The sequence below is a fragment of the Lissotriton vulgaris genome, chromosome 8 (genome assembly GCF_964263255.1).
Source record: "Lissotriton vulgaris chromosome 8, aLisVul1.2, whole genome shotgun sequence".
NCBI classification, from domain to species: Eukaryota; Metazoa; Chordata; class Amphibia; order Caudata; family Salamandridae; genus Lissotriton; species Lissotriton vulgaris.
In genome coordinates this window covers 13141021-13156886 of record NC_141696.1, presented here as the reverse complement: position 1 = coordinate 13156886, position 15866 = coordinate 13141021, and the positions used below count along the sequence as shown (strand labels likewise).

The following is a 15866-nucleotide window of genomic DNA, read 5'->3' as shown; positions in this document are numbered from 1 at the left end:
AGTAGAAACAACAAGTTCGCGAAACTTGCGACCCGACAGGTAAGTTCGCAATTTGCGACATTGTACAAAACCCTCGCGAACTCGCAGAAACCCGCGCAAACACAAAAAAAAAAAAATCCGCAAATTCGCGAGAATTCGCGGATTTTGCGGATTGCGAATCCGCAAATCCGCAAAATTCGCGAACGCGAGATCCGCAAAATTCGCTCATGCTTAATCACAACACGGCGCCAACTGGCACCAGAGCCAAGTGTATCAGGGGGGATTATTTACATGGGAAGTAAGGGCTGAGTCCGTAAGTCCATGGCTGAAAGGAAAAGAATGTGATTAAATTAACATTAAACCTGGGGTCAATATGGTGGGGCCAACTCAGGCTCTCATCCTTAGCAGTAGACTGTCACTGCAAAGTACAACATTAGCATCAGGACACCCCATGCAGTATAACTCCAACACGACCCCTGTAAGGGAAAACTTCATGGTATCACAGCACATATTAACAGACAGGAGCACCTGTAACAAATCACAACAAGGTTTCTTCCACCATCCACCTGTGGGAACTACGCATCAGGCAGGGCCAGCTCACACCTTAATCCTTGGTAGTAGGCTGTAATTACAGAATACAACATCATACATAACCCCTGTAAGGAAAGACATCTTGGCATCCCAGCATCTAATAGCAGGAGGGTATAACCATAGGACCATTAGGCCGCCTTCGCAAGATCTACAGGGCTTGCAGAACCCCAGTGCTGTAGCCTTCGGGAAAAGACCTGGGGAACACGACTCCTTAGCCCCCAACCTGCAACACAAACATCAGGCAGTGCATTGACATCAACAACATATGAACCAGACAGGAGCACCTGGGATAAAGCAGCAGGCTTGCACATTAACATGGGATGTAACAAGGGGCCTGGAATGACACGTCAGGCCAGCATAGGAGCAGGTCACCTGTAGTACAAGAGCACATCCCGGTTTACCCCACTCTAAACCTGCGGGCATAAAACATCAGGCGTAGCTTGTGAGGCATTAACTCTTCCAGGGTCCCCTTAGGGGGAACAATAACCCATGGGGCATAGAACCTTAGGCCTACGAACCTCAGCATAGGGCAAACCCTCCCCGGGACCTAGACAGGCCGTTTTGTGAACACACAGAGTAACTTGCGTTATCATAGACCGCAATCAACAGGGAGCACAAGGAAATGACATGGGACGTCAGGCGATCAGCACTGACCCCAGTAGCACACTTCGATTTCGATTTCGATTTCAAAAACTTTATTCGATCATTATAAAATAATCATAAAAGTGCAGCTGTATATCACAACATTTACAGTTTACATTTACAATTTTACAACATACTGTTAAAAGGACATACTTTTCCTAAAAGATATAGATTTTAAAATATATACAGCCGTAAAAAAGCACACATCAGGTTTGGCAAGTGCGAATAAAAGGCTCATAGCTGTTTCCACGGAGGATACCTTATATTTTTTAAAAAGTGGTTTGAAGTATATAATCCGGAGTAGTAGATAATAAGGGCAAATCAATAAAAAGTGCACGGTGCTCTGTTTGGAAGATCCGTCACACGGACAAGGGGCTACAGTGTGAAATTGGATGTGCAGACAGGCAACAAGCAGTAGCACACTTTACTGTAGGCCGTTAATCAGCACTTCCTTAACCAGGGATCACTCGGTCATTAGGCCAGGATAGCCAGTTCTTTAGGGCTCAGGTAACTCTCTGTCATAATGATCTTCCAGAGCCTTTTCCTTCCCTAACCAGGGATTAATTCTACTTATGGCAAGAAACTTGGCCTCCACTTCTCACTGTGGGGATGTTGCCCAGTCTAGGAGGTCTCCTGCGTACCTCCAGGGCCTACAGGGCCAAGTCCCAATTTCCAACAGAAGAGGGGTGGGGGCGAGCACCGACCCTGTGCCTTGTTGCCCTTTCCACACCCGTCATAGTCTAATTAAGGCCCCATTCACCGGCAGTCCAGAGGAGGTCTCCTCGAGCACCGGCACTCTTCCTGCTTCACCCGGGCTCCTCCCCTCTCTAGGGGACCCGGGGCCTCTAGAGTGGCTGCTCCGGACTCGCAGGAACACAGTCAGGCTTGGGCGCTCAGGGCTCTCTTCAGATCAGGAGAGCCCCGCCAGCAGCAGCGCTCCACCAGGGCTTCTGAGGCAAAGGCAGGGCAGACAGCGATCCTGCGCCTCGCAGCCCCCCTCCTCCCGACAGCCGGGCTCCCTCTTCACCCGGGCCCATCCTTCCTTCCGGGGTCCCGGGGCTTCCGTCGACCTGCTCGGGCTCTCCTCGGGGCACTCCGTCACAGGCGGAGGCGGGGTAGGCTCCCGCACTCCGCTCTCTCTCTTCACGGTGGCGACGCTTCTCGTGGCCAGTCGGGGCTCCCTCTTCACCACGGTAGCCCCGCAACACCGCCGTCGGCTTCGCCCAGGTTCCCTCGGCCTCACGGGAACCCGGGGCTTTGCAGCAGCTTCCGCGGCTTTACAGGCCTCTTCCTGCTGCCCGGCTGGGCAGCCAATCCGTGCGCGGCTGGGCGGGGGCGCGGCCAATGACGCGGCCGGGCGCCCCGGTCACATGACGCGGGTGACGGCGGCCTCAGGGCCTAACGCGGCCTCTCTTCACTTCGGCGGCCCTCTCCTGGCACCGGGGGCCGCTGCAACATTAACCACAACAGTGGGGGTCCCTACAAGGCGGCGCCGGGCTGCGGCGGTGAGGACGGCCGCAATCAGGGGTAGGCTCCCTTCTAATAATTATTTATATTTCCGCAAGCGCGCCAAAACGAGGGTAGGCTCCTCCAGCTCTATCCCCCTCACAGTCCCTTCAGGCCACACGGCGCTATTCTACTCAGCAAACTGCGCTATTCACAGCGCACCCCTCCTCCCTCGGCCCACACAGCTCTCAGGGCCAACAGCACTCCGGGGGCCACACCAGTCACAGGGCACAGTGCTTTAGCACGCCACAGTCCCTCAGGGGCCCAATCCTCCCCAGGTGGCTCCTCACGGCCCAGTGCTTCCAAGGGGGCCACAGCTCCTCCAGAGGGGGGTAGACAGTCCCACCTCAGTTCCTGACGGGCCCACTCCTCACCTCCTGGGTCTCCTGCTACACAGCGCTGGCGTAATTCACAGTCCCCACGGTGTCAGGGTCCTGTGTTGGGGCCCTCCTTCGTCAGTGGCCCGGGGGACAGTACAGGGGGGGGTTAGGGGTGCAGGGCCCAGCTCACAGGCCCATGTGGCGGTAGCACCTCGCAGCAGGTCCCCTCACATTCCTGTCCCAGCTCTGTCTGACTCTCTGGTAGCACATCCCCCTTACTTATACCCTCCTCCCAGGCGGTGCCAGAACCTTCTAGAATGTTGGCAAAGCTGGCCTAAACTGGCTCAAGGGGAGGGGTTGAGCACCCTGGGTGCCAGGCTTCCCTCCAAAATCTAGGGGTGACTGGGTACCTAACGACTAGACTGCTAACCTCCTGCAGTCAGGTGGCACACACATAGCCTGGGCATCCATTTTAAAAACACAGCATTTCACCAGGGTACATTTTACACAATGGGGGAATTTTACAAGTGCTCACACCATTACATGATATTCCATATTAACAAGGTGTCTCACACCACACATGGCCTATACAGGTTTATTCCCATGGGGGAGACATCCCAAATTAGGGGGGCAAAAAGCGAAAAATTTCAGGGGAAAGGCCAAGTCCATCAGTGGTACATTGTAATAGGTCACATAAATGTCCGGACGGAGATAACAAAATCAAAATTCTCTAGTGTTCCTAAGAGAAGACAAAATCCTAAGGCATAAACAAAACAATTGTAATACTCCAATAGACAATGAGGTAGTGGGCATCAAAAGTGAAATATACAGAACGTATGATGTGTCCTTGAAGACGTTGAATCCTAAAAGAAGACAAAAGGGCCGTTCGTGCGACACAGTGAACAAAGGTAATATCTAGGTGCGTCTAACAAGGAACCTGTTATGAAAAAGATAAAGAGCTCAAAAGGGAAACAAAACCAAAGTTTCAGATCGACAAATACACTTAAAATTTTGGTGTTGGACGACACAGAAGTATATCACCGGAAAGGTCTCACAAAGGTGAGTATATAGCAACGTAGTTCCAACCAAGGGGCAAAATGTGCATAGCGTGTCATAATCATTGCACATTTCAGAAAAGGACAAGACTGATTGTGTTGTTGTTTCCCACAGTGTACACTCTGGAAGGATTGTGTTGTTGTTTCCCACAGTGTACACTCTGGAAGGATTGTGTTGTTGTTTCCCATAGTGTACACTCTGGAAGGATTGTGTTGTTGTTTCCCACAGTGTACACACTGGAAGGATTGTGTTGTTGTTTCCCACAGTGTACACTCTGGAATCGCTGTTTTGGGTTTCCCACACTGCACATGCTGATATGATTGTGTTGTTGTTTCCCACAGTGTACACTCTGGAAGGATTGCGTTGTTGTTTCCCACAGTGTACACTCTGGAAGGATTGTGTTGTTGTTTCCCACAGTGTACACTCTGGAATCGCTGTTTTGGGTTTCCCACACTGCACATGCTGATATGATTGTGTTGTTGTTTCCCACAGTGTACACTCTGGAAGGATTGTGTTGTTGTTTCCCATAGTGTACACTCTGGAGGTACTGTGTTGTTGTTTCCCACAGTGTACACTCTGGAAGGATTGCGTTGTTGTTTCCCACAGTGTACACTCTGGAAGGATTGTGTTGTTGTTTCCCACAGTGTACACTCTGGAAGGATTGTGTTGTTGTTTCCCACAGTGTACACTCTGGAATGGCTGTTTTGGGTTTCCCACACTGCACATGCTGAGATGATTGTGTTGTTGTTTCCCACAGTGTACACTCTGGAAGGATTGCGTTGTTGTTTCCCACAGTGTACACTCTGGAATGGCTGTTTTGGGTTTCCCACACTGCACATGCTGAGATGATTGTGTTGTTGTTTCCCACAGTGTACACTCTGGAAGGATTGCGTTGTTGTTTCCCACAGTGTACACTCTGGAATCGCTATTTTGGGTTTCCCACACTGCACATGCTGAGATGATTGTGTTGTTAAATTCCACAGTGCACATGCTGACATGGTTGTGTTGTTAATTTCCACAGGGCACATACTGAGATAGTTGCATTGCTGTTTCCCACAGTGCACATGATAAGAGGATTGTGTTGCTGTTTCCCACAGTGCATATCCTGAGATGGCTGTGTTTTTGTTTCCCACAGGGCACACTCTGGAATGAATGTGTTCTTTTTTTACCAAAGTGTACATACTGAGATGGTTGTATTACTGTTTGCCACAATGCAAAGGCTGTCATGATTGTGTTGTGTTTTCCACAGTGCACATGCTGACATGATTGTGTTCTTGTTTTTCAGACATGGGATTGACATCATCAAGGATATGAGGCATCTTCTAACTGGTGTCTCAGACCTGAACATTAATAATGGAGGGACAGCCTCCCATCTCCTGGTCCATGGGCAACTGGCCTTCCCCGTTGGACTTGATGATTCTCATCGGTCAATTCTAGCTGCGGCACGCTATGGGAAAGGAAGGGTTGTCGTGGCAGGCCATGAGAACCATATAAACACAGCTCCTCTGAAGCCCTTCCTCCTCAACGCAATCTCTTGGCTGGATGCAGGGAGAAAAGGGAAGATTGGCATGGTGAGCGGTCTGAAGGGGCTCCAGAAGCTTCTCAATGCAAACAATGTGGCAAGTGAATATTCGGTCCTAACCCCAAATCTCAGCGTCTACTGCTGCACGTCGTACAGTGATAGCGAGGCACAGAAAATCCAAGAGTTTGTGGCTGAAGGAGGGGGCTTACTCATTGCAAGCCAGGCCTGGTGGTGGGCCTACCAGCATCCATATGAACACGCTATAGCAGAATATCCCGGCAATAAAATACTGAATACATTTGGAATCTCCATCCTGGGCCAAACCCTCGCGGCTAAAACCTACAACGCTATGGATCCTGAAGATGCACCGAAGGTCTACCACTTCCGCAGAGCTCTTTCCAAGTTGCTGCAAGAGAGCAGCGGAAAGTGGGATACAGAGCCATCTCCTGCATCTCGGATCACAAAAATGGGGCAGGACTGTGCTGAAATGATGAAGCTCTCCGCAGAAGGCTCTGCAGCGGTCCACTCAATTCACCAAATGTTGAAGGATCTGCTGTGCCGCACTGGGATTCCAGAAGTGAGCAAAAGAAATAAGATTCAAAACAAATCCAACAAGTACATACTGATCGAGTTGGCGACATCTCTCTATGAGAATTACCCTGACCTGCCTGAGCTCTTCCAACAGCCGGATTTGTCCAACGCATCTGATTTGACCGTGTCCATAGATGCCAACAATAAAGGTAGGGCTAAATCCAGATATTTTGTTTGTATAGACATTGTTCACTTTTTAGGTGGTTGGTTTTGTCTGAAAGTTCATAGGAAAATAGGCAATCACACCCAGCCACTGGAAATAAAGGTTTTATGATTTTATGCAAATATATATTTTTCATGCAAATACAGTTTCCATTGAGGCCCAGGATGCTCTGGCTCTTTTGAGGTTCTCATGTTTCTGGCCACCAACTGGACAACGATTACTACATCTCGGAAATGCAGTAGGGGTGGCGTAACAGGCGTAATTCTCTTTAGCGTAATTACTTATAATTACTGCATAGTTACTCGTAATTTTGCAAAATTGTGTGAGAAGCATAATCCAGCATGTAGCACAAAATGTATTTTGTGCTAAGAAAATAGAACTAAATGCTACAGGACACGAAGAGTAGCAGCCAGCAGCTTCTCGTTCTCCCATGGTTGGCTTTTCCTTTGCTCCCGCAAATGACTCTTAATTGCTGAAGCTGGCATAGTCACATAGTTTCGTTAACTTCGCATCACAAGAGTAATGCGTAATTACGCATTTGTTGTCTTTCCATTGCTCCTGCAGTAGGATTTTTGACCCAAATTACTCCTAATTACTAAACCCGGCATAGTCACATAATTTCGTTAACTTCGCATCACAAGAGCAATGCGTAATTACGCATTTGTTGTCTTTCCATTGCTCCTGCAGTAGGATTTTTAACCCAAATTACTCTTAAATACTAAACTCGGCATAGTTACGTAATTTTGTTAACTTTGCATCACAAGAGTAATGCGTACTTACGCATTTGTTGTGATTCCTTTGCTCCTGCAGTAGGATTTTTAACCCAAATTACTCTTAAATACTAAACTCGGCATATTTACGTAATTTTGTTAACTTTGCATCACAAGAGTAATGCGTACTTACGCATTTGTTGTGATTCCTTTGCGCCTGCAGTAGGATTTTTGACCCACATTACTCTTAATTACTGACACTGTCATTATCGCGAACTGTTGTTAACTTTGCATCACAACTGTAATGTGTAATTACTGAAATTACTCTAATTACTCCTATGTAATTAACAATTCTCCTAGGCCTAAAATGTAGTCACAATAGTGAAAGCTAAACTTGGCTTTGTTTACACTGGGGATATTGCACAGGAGATCCCAGCACATGATGGGAGGCCCTGATCTCAGCTGCAGGGACCAGTCTAGAATTGGCACAGATGATGCCAGAGATGAAACTGTCTGGGTAGCATGTTAGGCAGTATTGTTTTCAGCTCTGGGACATTTACATTTCTGGTAAAAACTGGGACCACAACGGCAATGCAGCTCACATCCTGATGATGAGCATAAACATGCCCGGCGAGCCACAACACAGTCACCAATTGATAGTCACAACTGTTTACAAAAAACGAATAGTCTGTAAATGACTGAGATCATCAGCAAGTCGATACCCCGGGCATCAGCAATGGTGGCAGGCTTTGCGATATGTATGCACATCTACATACAATTTGAGTATCGATCACATGACACCTTTCCCCCTAAGCGGACATGCAGGTGCCTAGCTCAGGTGAATTACAGGATGGTCTTCTCAAGTAATAACAATGTTAAGGATTTTGACTGCGTCAGCTGGTTTTGAGATCTATGTGTCTTAAGTGCCAGAAGAAGAGCAGCCGGGATTCAGAGATGGACACTTTGGTTAGGCTAGGTCAGCATCTGTAGGTATCCATGCAGTTGCATGCAGTGGAAAGCGTACAGACCCCTCAAATAGCACAAAGCGGAGCAGCTGGGCATGCGGAAAATGAGGACTTATCGAGTATAGTGTCTCTGTGAATGGCGCAAAGGATGCGCGTCACAGTAGATCACGAGGTGGTGTTGTTGATACAGAAGGCTCCACTACACATGTGCAGCAAAGTTCAGTGCCCGGTCGGTCAAACAGTAATATCTCTTAAATGTGTACAACATATTGTATTTTGTTTGTTTTGCTTTTTCAGTAATGTGTACTGATGCTGTACTTGCATTTGAACATTCTGAGGAATGCAAAGTATGTAACAGCTCCCTTTACAACCAGAGGAATGAGGGTTACTTACTTTGACACTGCATTTCTTGTTTAGCCTTATGCAAAATGTAACACACAGCATCACTCACATACCTTAAAAGTGATTGTTTGTGATGGCCGTGTGTCTGGCTCGTCCTTTTGCTGCCAATGTATCTTCTTGTGCTGCCTGTGCTGTTGGGTTTTGTGGGTCAGCTTCATCGGAATCAGAGTCCAAACCTATCTCTGGCAGTCCTCAAGACTTTGCAACATAATGTAGAGTTACACTTATAGCAATTATCTGGCAACTTGTCTTTGGGAATATTGTAGGACCCCCTCACTTTGTGAAGACAACAACAACTTCTTTTCAGTTGGCCAAATATCCTTTCAATTACAGAGCGGGTCCGTGTTTGTACTGCATTGTAGCACCCCCCCCTCCGAGTCGCTGGATGTAGATATGGTGTTAATTTCCGTGACCTCATGGCATATGCACTGTCGTCTACAAAACACGTGGGAATGTGGTTACTATACATACAATTTTTAACATTTTTGACATTCATGTCATATAGATTGGCCATATTTACCAAGTAGATAGCCATCTTTAACCCCTTGGCTGTGGCGGTAATTCCGCCGCGGCGTTAGGGGGTCCGCGCGCCGCCGCCATGCTCGTGACGGAACCACTCCGTCATGAGCCTCGGGCGCGCTGTGCTTGTGACGGAGTGGTTCTGTCACGGCCCCGCCCGCTCAATAGAACGTGCCGCGCAGGCGTGAAATCAGTGCAGCGCAGGCGCGGCGGCCGGGCCATGACGGAACCACTCCCTCACCAGCACAACGCGTCCGTGGCTGGTGACGGAGTGGTTCCGTCACCAGCACGCAAGGTGTTAAACTCTTCTCTGAGACAATGGGAGTGAATGCCGCTATGCCTGAACATGAGAGAGTCATGTGTACTGCCAGGGTACTTGGCTACAAGGTTGGTGATGATGTGCCTAGCATCACAAACCACCTGTATTTTAAGTGAATGGGTGCTTTTTTCTATTTGTAAATATATACTCATTGTATGAGGGAGGACCAGGGAAAATGGATGCCATCAAAGCAACAATTACATTGGAAAACTGGGAAATGCAGTAAAAATTCAATTTTGCTGCCTGCAGCTCCTGTGCTGGGGAAAGTAATATGGTGATGCATTCTCTCTACCATTGCATCTAGATAATCATAAAAAAAAACTAAAAAGGCGCCTCCGTGATATGCTACCTGCAACGGCAATGACCCCAAGGTAACTCCCAGATGCTAAAAGATGTAGTGAGCAGACTGCCTGCCCATGGGTGGGAATGGCATTGCTTGTGAGATTGTTTCTAAAGATGAGGTTTTAGTTCTTCAATTAGGTCCACGATGCTTGATCACTCCTGGACAATCGAACTGGTCATCGACCTGAACTTAATCACATCCTTCACCTGTCCGTGATCCTCTTTCTCCCTCCAGGACATGTACTTTTTTAAATTTCCCTCGACTGTGGAGACCCTGCTATTTGACCAAAGCCAGGTATAGCTACCTGTTAGCTGAAGAGGAGATGGGCTGTGGATTCCCCCTCGGCCGTCACCTACCCAGCCGGACTTTGGGCAGACTTTGCTTTGTCTCTCTGTCGTATCCCCCTCCTTCCCATTCACCCTACCCCCTTATGTTTTTCTGTTGAGACCTAGCTATTTGACCAATGCCCGTTGGAGCTACCTGATACCTGAAGAGGAGATGGGCTGCGGATTCCCTCCCAGACATCACCTACCCAGCCGGACCTTGGGTAGACATTCCCTTCGTCTCTCCATCGTATCGATACCCTACCTTTTTCCCCTACTCCCTTTCCCTTCCTCAGTCCATTTTCCTTTTCTTCCATGCTCCTTAAAAGTTTTTACTGGTATTTTTGGTAGCTTGTAACTGATGTATGTTTGCAACTATATGGAACCTTATGTTAAATGCTCTGATACCTTCGGGTCTCGCCAGCGCTAAATAAAACACTTTAAATAAATCTTTGGCAATTATAAATGTCTGTTATTTGCTATTTTTCTTGATCTTTTCTCTCTGTCCTCTCTCTTCCCGGCATCAATTATTGCGTGAGTCAGAGATAAATGTATTGCGTTTATTAATTGAATTTTCTCTCCTATGAATGATGGTGACTGCACTATATTGAGATTGTTCACATGCATCTAGAATTTTAGATGAAGATTTAAAACTTTCTCGAGTCTGTGGTGATTTACTTAAAGTATAAAAAAGTTAGTTTATGGTAATTATCACCATCAACTAGTTCAACTAATGGTCCATCGACCAGAGGAAAGAACTTGTTGATCTGTGAAGGGTTAGTTTGAAAAATGAACAAATTTATTGAATAGACTAATCCTAAACAGTTTGTGGAATTTTATTAAACTTCACCACCCCCCAGTGGTTTAACTACTGTGAGTATATGGGCCCAGGTGAGTATATGGTAGTGGAGTATCTGTTGTTGGTGAACCACTGGGTCAATGTGATTGATATGAGAAACATCTTTAATACCGTATATATGTACATCCTGCCCTGGATTAAGGAACATTGCGCCAGGTGCAGGAGGAACCCCTTATAGGTCAAATATGTGACTCATAGATTATTAACTTTTGCAGTAAGTACTTTTTAGACTCAACTATGTGAGTTTCTTCAACACAATCTTCAGTCGATTTAGCGCTCAGCTCTTGGGGTGCTTTAGCCATTTCCTCCAGATTTTCCTTTTAACCATGTGTGACCTCTTGCAGGACCCGCGGCTTGGAGAAGCACCGGCCTTTATCTCTATCCAAAGCAGAAAGCATGCATTGAACTCCCAACGTCAGCCATCGGAGCAAAGCTGAAGGTAAGGCACTGCTTGTCATGGGAAGAGCTGCCATTCGATGTCATCTCAGCCGTGAGATCTGTGAAGAACATAGCCCACTCCTTGCAGACAACTGAGGTGGCATATTTAGAAGCCCTTATCACCACCACAGCGTCACTTTTCTTGACGTTGTGGTGGCGATAGGGGCTGCGCCTTATTCTCAAGGCAGCGTTAAGCCACTTATCTTATTTTATTTTAAGTATCTATCTGACACTTGTAAATAAGGCACCATTTCATGCTACACAGCATTTAAAGGGTTGAGCAATGGGTGTTGCAGTGGGCGTTCCACCAGAACACCCATTGATTTTGACGCTGGCCCCTTTTTAAAAGGGTGGCATAAATATTGCGCAGCGCCAAAATTAAGACCAGGGTAAACTTGGTCTTAATCTGCCAAAATGAAGAGAAATGCTTTATGTCTCCTCGTTTTTGCTGTTTCTATGTGTGCTGCATTGGGCAGCACACATAGAAACAGCAAGAACACCATGCATGATTATTTATGTGCGGGAAGGTGTCCTCTCCTGCACATAAAGAATAATTTTGAAAATGGCGATTTGCAACATCTATGTGTGCTGCACAAAACAGAACACATAGAAGTTACAAATCGCAATTTAAGATTGTTTATGAGAAGGAATGGACACCTTCCATGGCAGCTGAAATTAGCACCAGCACAGGAGGAAACGCAGGACAGAACCATATTGTTGTATGCAGCCCTGCGTTCAAGAAATGGCGGAGTGCATTGTTATGCCAAGAAGTCTAACGCTGCACTCCATCACTTCTTTGTGAATATGCTCCTAAATATTATAAGTAAATCATGAAACTAAAACTTAGAGTAAAAATAATATACAGGCATGAGCATGTAAATACCATACCCAAAATGCATGCTAAACTTGGTGGGAAAGGCTTGGGCAATGGCTGTTGTGGTGGGCGTTCCCCCGCAACACCCTTTGATTTTGACGTTGACCCCTATATACAGGGGTGGCGTACATAGTGGCAGCACCAAAATTAAGACCAAAAAATCATGGTCTTAACATGGCGAAACAAGGATAAAGGCTTTATTTCTCCTCATTTTTGCTGTTTCTATGTGTGCTGCATTGGGCATTCATGATTATTTATGTGCAGGAAGGTGCTCCTTCCTGCACATGAACGATCATTTTAAAAATGACGAGTTGCAACTTCTATGTGTGATGAACAAAGCAGCACACAAAGAAGTTACAAATCACCATTTGAGATTGTTTATGTGCAGGAAGGGACACCTTCCCTGCACCACAGGCACCCTTGCACTATGGTGCATTGGTGCCAGGCAGTTAAATTAGTGCCAGCGCAGGGGGAAAGTCAGGGCTGCACCCTTTTGTTGTAAATACAGTGTAGATCTGCATTTCAGAAGAGGCGGAGCACGGCATTTTGCCAAGAAGGTTAATGCCTCTCTCCGCGACTTCCTTGCAAATATGCCCCATAGTATATTCCTGCTAGTTTAGGCTGCGCCCCCTGAATATCAGAGCTAGAAGATAGAAGCATGCAAATATTGATATAGATTTTTTATACCTAAATCCATATATATATATATATTTTTTATATATATATATATATATATATATATATATATATATATATATATATATATATATATATATATATATATATATATATATATTCATGGTACAGAGATGTGGAGTTAGGAATAATACATGTAAACTTCCTCTATATGTACTTACCTTTCGATATTTTGTCCTTCAATATTAAGTTCATGTTATTCTTGTGTATTTTTATTTTCACCCTTGAAATTTATTACTGCAATCCTAGGTGGGATAAACCAGTGAGCAGCCCCCAAACTGCTGGGAGGATACTCCTCTGAGAGCAGAGTCTTGGATTCACAAGAATGCATAGAGCCCAGTGGAGATATCATAATCTGTGTGCGGTCTCATGGCCCATACTCATAACTGTTCATGTGAAATAGGAGCTTGACCCATTCACACACTGACTGTTTCTCCTCACCTAATGTGTGCATCCTTTCCATTCTGCCTGTGATGTCTGTGATCCATTGGTCCCCACCAGCATTGATTGATGTCAATTGTAACCACATGTGTTTCCCACACAATGACAGAACTTCTTCATAGAGTCGTCCTTGAAGAAATAATGTGGTCCAATGGTCCTCACTCCTGATGATTGATGAAAAGTATAGTCATGCCTCCTTTTCACCTGCTGACTGCATGTACCTTACCCCACAGGTGCAGATTGGATGCCAATCGGATAACCTCTCTGGTAAAGAGGAACTCTTTCGCCCGCCCGTAGTCACCAAGGTCTTCGAGGTTAAGAGCGAGAAGATGACCATCTCCAACCTGTGGGGCGGCCTCATCTATATCCTGGTGCCAGCCGGATGCCAACTTGGTCTTTTGTCAGTCACCGTGAAACAGGCAGTGCGAGCACCCTTCTACAAGCATGGTGTGTATTGTGCATAGAGCTGAGACACTGTTACATTGAGCAGCTATTAGAGCATTAGCATTATGTGGGCTGATCACTTAATGTTTAGTACAAGGAGGGACTGTTGCGTGTTGGTTGGCTTTGAGGGTGCGATTGTGGGTTAAGAGTGACTTTCCGAAATGCCATTACTACTGTCTATATGCGAGCTTTAGAGCCCACACCAAAGGTCTGAAGTCCTATGGAGGATGGATGGTTTCCCTAGGATATGTAGTTGGGATGTGGGTGGTTGTTTTAGATTATTAATATGAACAATGGAATATATGGAGCCATCAATAGAAAACACTAGAGTTCTGGCTACTGGTACCAGATTCAATGTGATTCAGAAGCAGGCTAATATATTCTTGTACAGGTGTGTGGAGATTTTAGGAAAGAAGAACATTGAACTCAGTCATTGCAGAGTTCAATCTTTCAGAGGTACTGCTAATTCATGTCATGATATTAGTGGAATGTATTATTTTAATCTTGAGTCTTTTCTGAAAAGGTTTCCAAGTAAAATTTAAATTGGTTGAGTTATAAGAGTGGTCCTGGTGGTACACAAGAGTTTAAGAAGTAAGTTGACAAATCACAGAGGTTGAGAATAATGAGTTGTGTTCAAACAGACTTCAATATCTGGAACTAATCGAGGACTGATCCTCCTAGTCCCAGTCTGGGCTAGAGAATGTTCAGTAAGGTTACAGTGTTTACAGTCTTCAATGCCGCCCATAGGTCTCAAAGTGCAATTAGGCAGGGTTTACCTATCATCCAGGAGTTTAAGGATATTCTTTATGGTATGGAGGGTGGATCATTTCTGTATGTTTCATCCGGAATCCGTAATGGAGTTTATTTTGGAGTTTGTTCCTGGTTCTATGCATAGTGAGTTTGGAGGTTACCATTTTCTAAATAATGTTGCCAAAAAACAGCAGAATCTTTAATAGTCTGAAATATCATAGGTTTTGTGCATCTAAGTTTGGCATCTTGAGTAGCAGCATGACTGTTCATCCAGTAAGATCCCTTTCACTGATGAGGTGGTACAACTTTGAGGAGTGTGGTAGAAAATGCCCAGCTCAGGTTTTGATTAAGCATTCTAGCAAACCGTCTTCTCTATACCTTGATGGGTTTGTGGTAATAGTAATCCTATGGAGGTTAAAAAAGATGACCATTAGGTCACTGATATTTTCAAAATGGGCGGCTCATATTTCCAAAATACGGGGTCGACAAAGACTGTGATTAAAATATTTGTGCATTGTCTTTATTTCTATTGTGAAGAATTCTGCGATTGTTGCTACCTGGACTTTCAAGCGTGGAATCTTATGTTGTTTGATAAGGTTAGAACAGAACCTAATGGTTTGGAAAAGGAGGCTGGGGCTATTTGCTTCACTGATCTTGTTTCTGAAGGAGAAGTTTCTTTTTACCATGAGAACTTTCTGCCTTAGAGTTTACCAGATGTGATACTCTGCACAAATGTGGCTGGTGTCCCGTCTGCAAAGTGTATTGTAGCCTATGCCACTTGTAATATGGCATACAGTATATCCATCATGTTTTGTTGGAGTATCTCATCGACAAAACTCTAAGTAAGTACCTTACGTCTCAATAATTTAAAATTGATGCAGAGACAATTGAAAATAAGGAGATTTTGTTCTGAAAAAATGACCATTACTGCTTTTCCTTTTGAATAACCTCCTGTGGCTGAATGAAATGTACACAAGCCAGTCCAGCATTCAGAGGCAGGTGTGGGACATCCACTATGACACAGTGTTTTTGCCTATGCTCAGAGGTTTAGTTAATAGGGTGTATAGAGAGTAACTCATATTTATGCCTCACGGTGGCTTGTTCTGGTGTTCTGATTGTATAATAAGTACATTAACTTTATCTTTGATTCTACTACAGGAGAAACCACTGACTCTGCCTGGGTGGATACCATCCGGCACTACCCTGGCCCTTGGGCAGAGTTTGCGACTGACAATATCATCCTCACCGTCCCTACGGAGTTCGCTCAAGTGGTGGAGAAGCCCAACGCCCTGATGTCCTTGTGGGACCGCATGATGGCAGCGGTTGCAGAGCTGGCTGCCCTCCCTATGCCCTTCAAAAGACCAGAGAGAATTGTGACAGATGTTCAAATATCTGCAGGTTAGTACTACACCT

The 15866-nt window shown here is 45.6% G+C and overlaps 1 protein-coding gene across 1 annotated transcript in view; it reads left to right on the top strand.

Annotated features, from left to right (window-relative positions):
* LOC147693227 (TRPM8 channel-associated factor homolog) overlaps nucleotides 1-15866 on the top strand; it is a 63878-nt gene that overhangs the window by 26649 nt on the left and 21363 nt on the right. Inside the window, exons 3-6 of the mRNA XM_086933633.1 lie at nucleotides 5380-6356; nucleotides 11155-11249; nucleotides 13493-13706; nucleotides 15612-15851. Coding sequence (XP_086789759.1) covers nucleotides 5380-6356; nucleotides 11155-11249; nucleotides 13493-13706; nucleotides 15612-15851 — 1526 coding nt within the window. The remainder of the gene's footprint in view (nucleotides 1-5379; nucleotides 6357-11154; nucleotides 11250-13492; nucleotides 13707-15611; nucleotides 15852-15866) is intronic.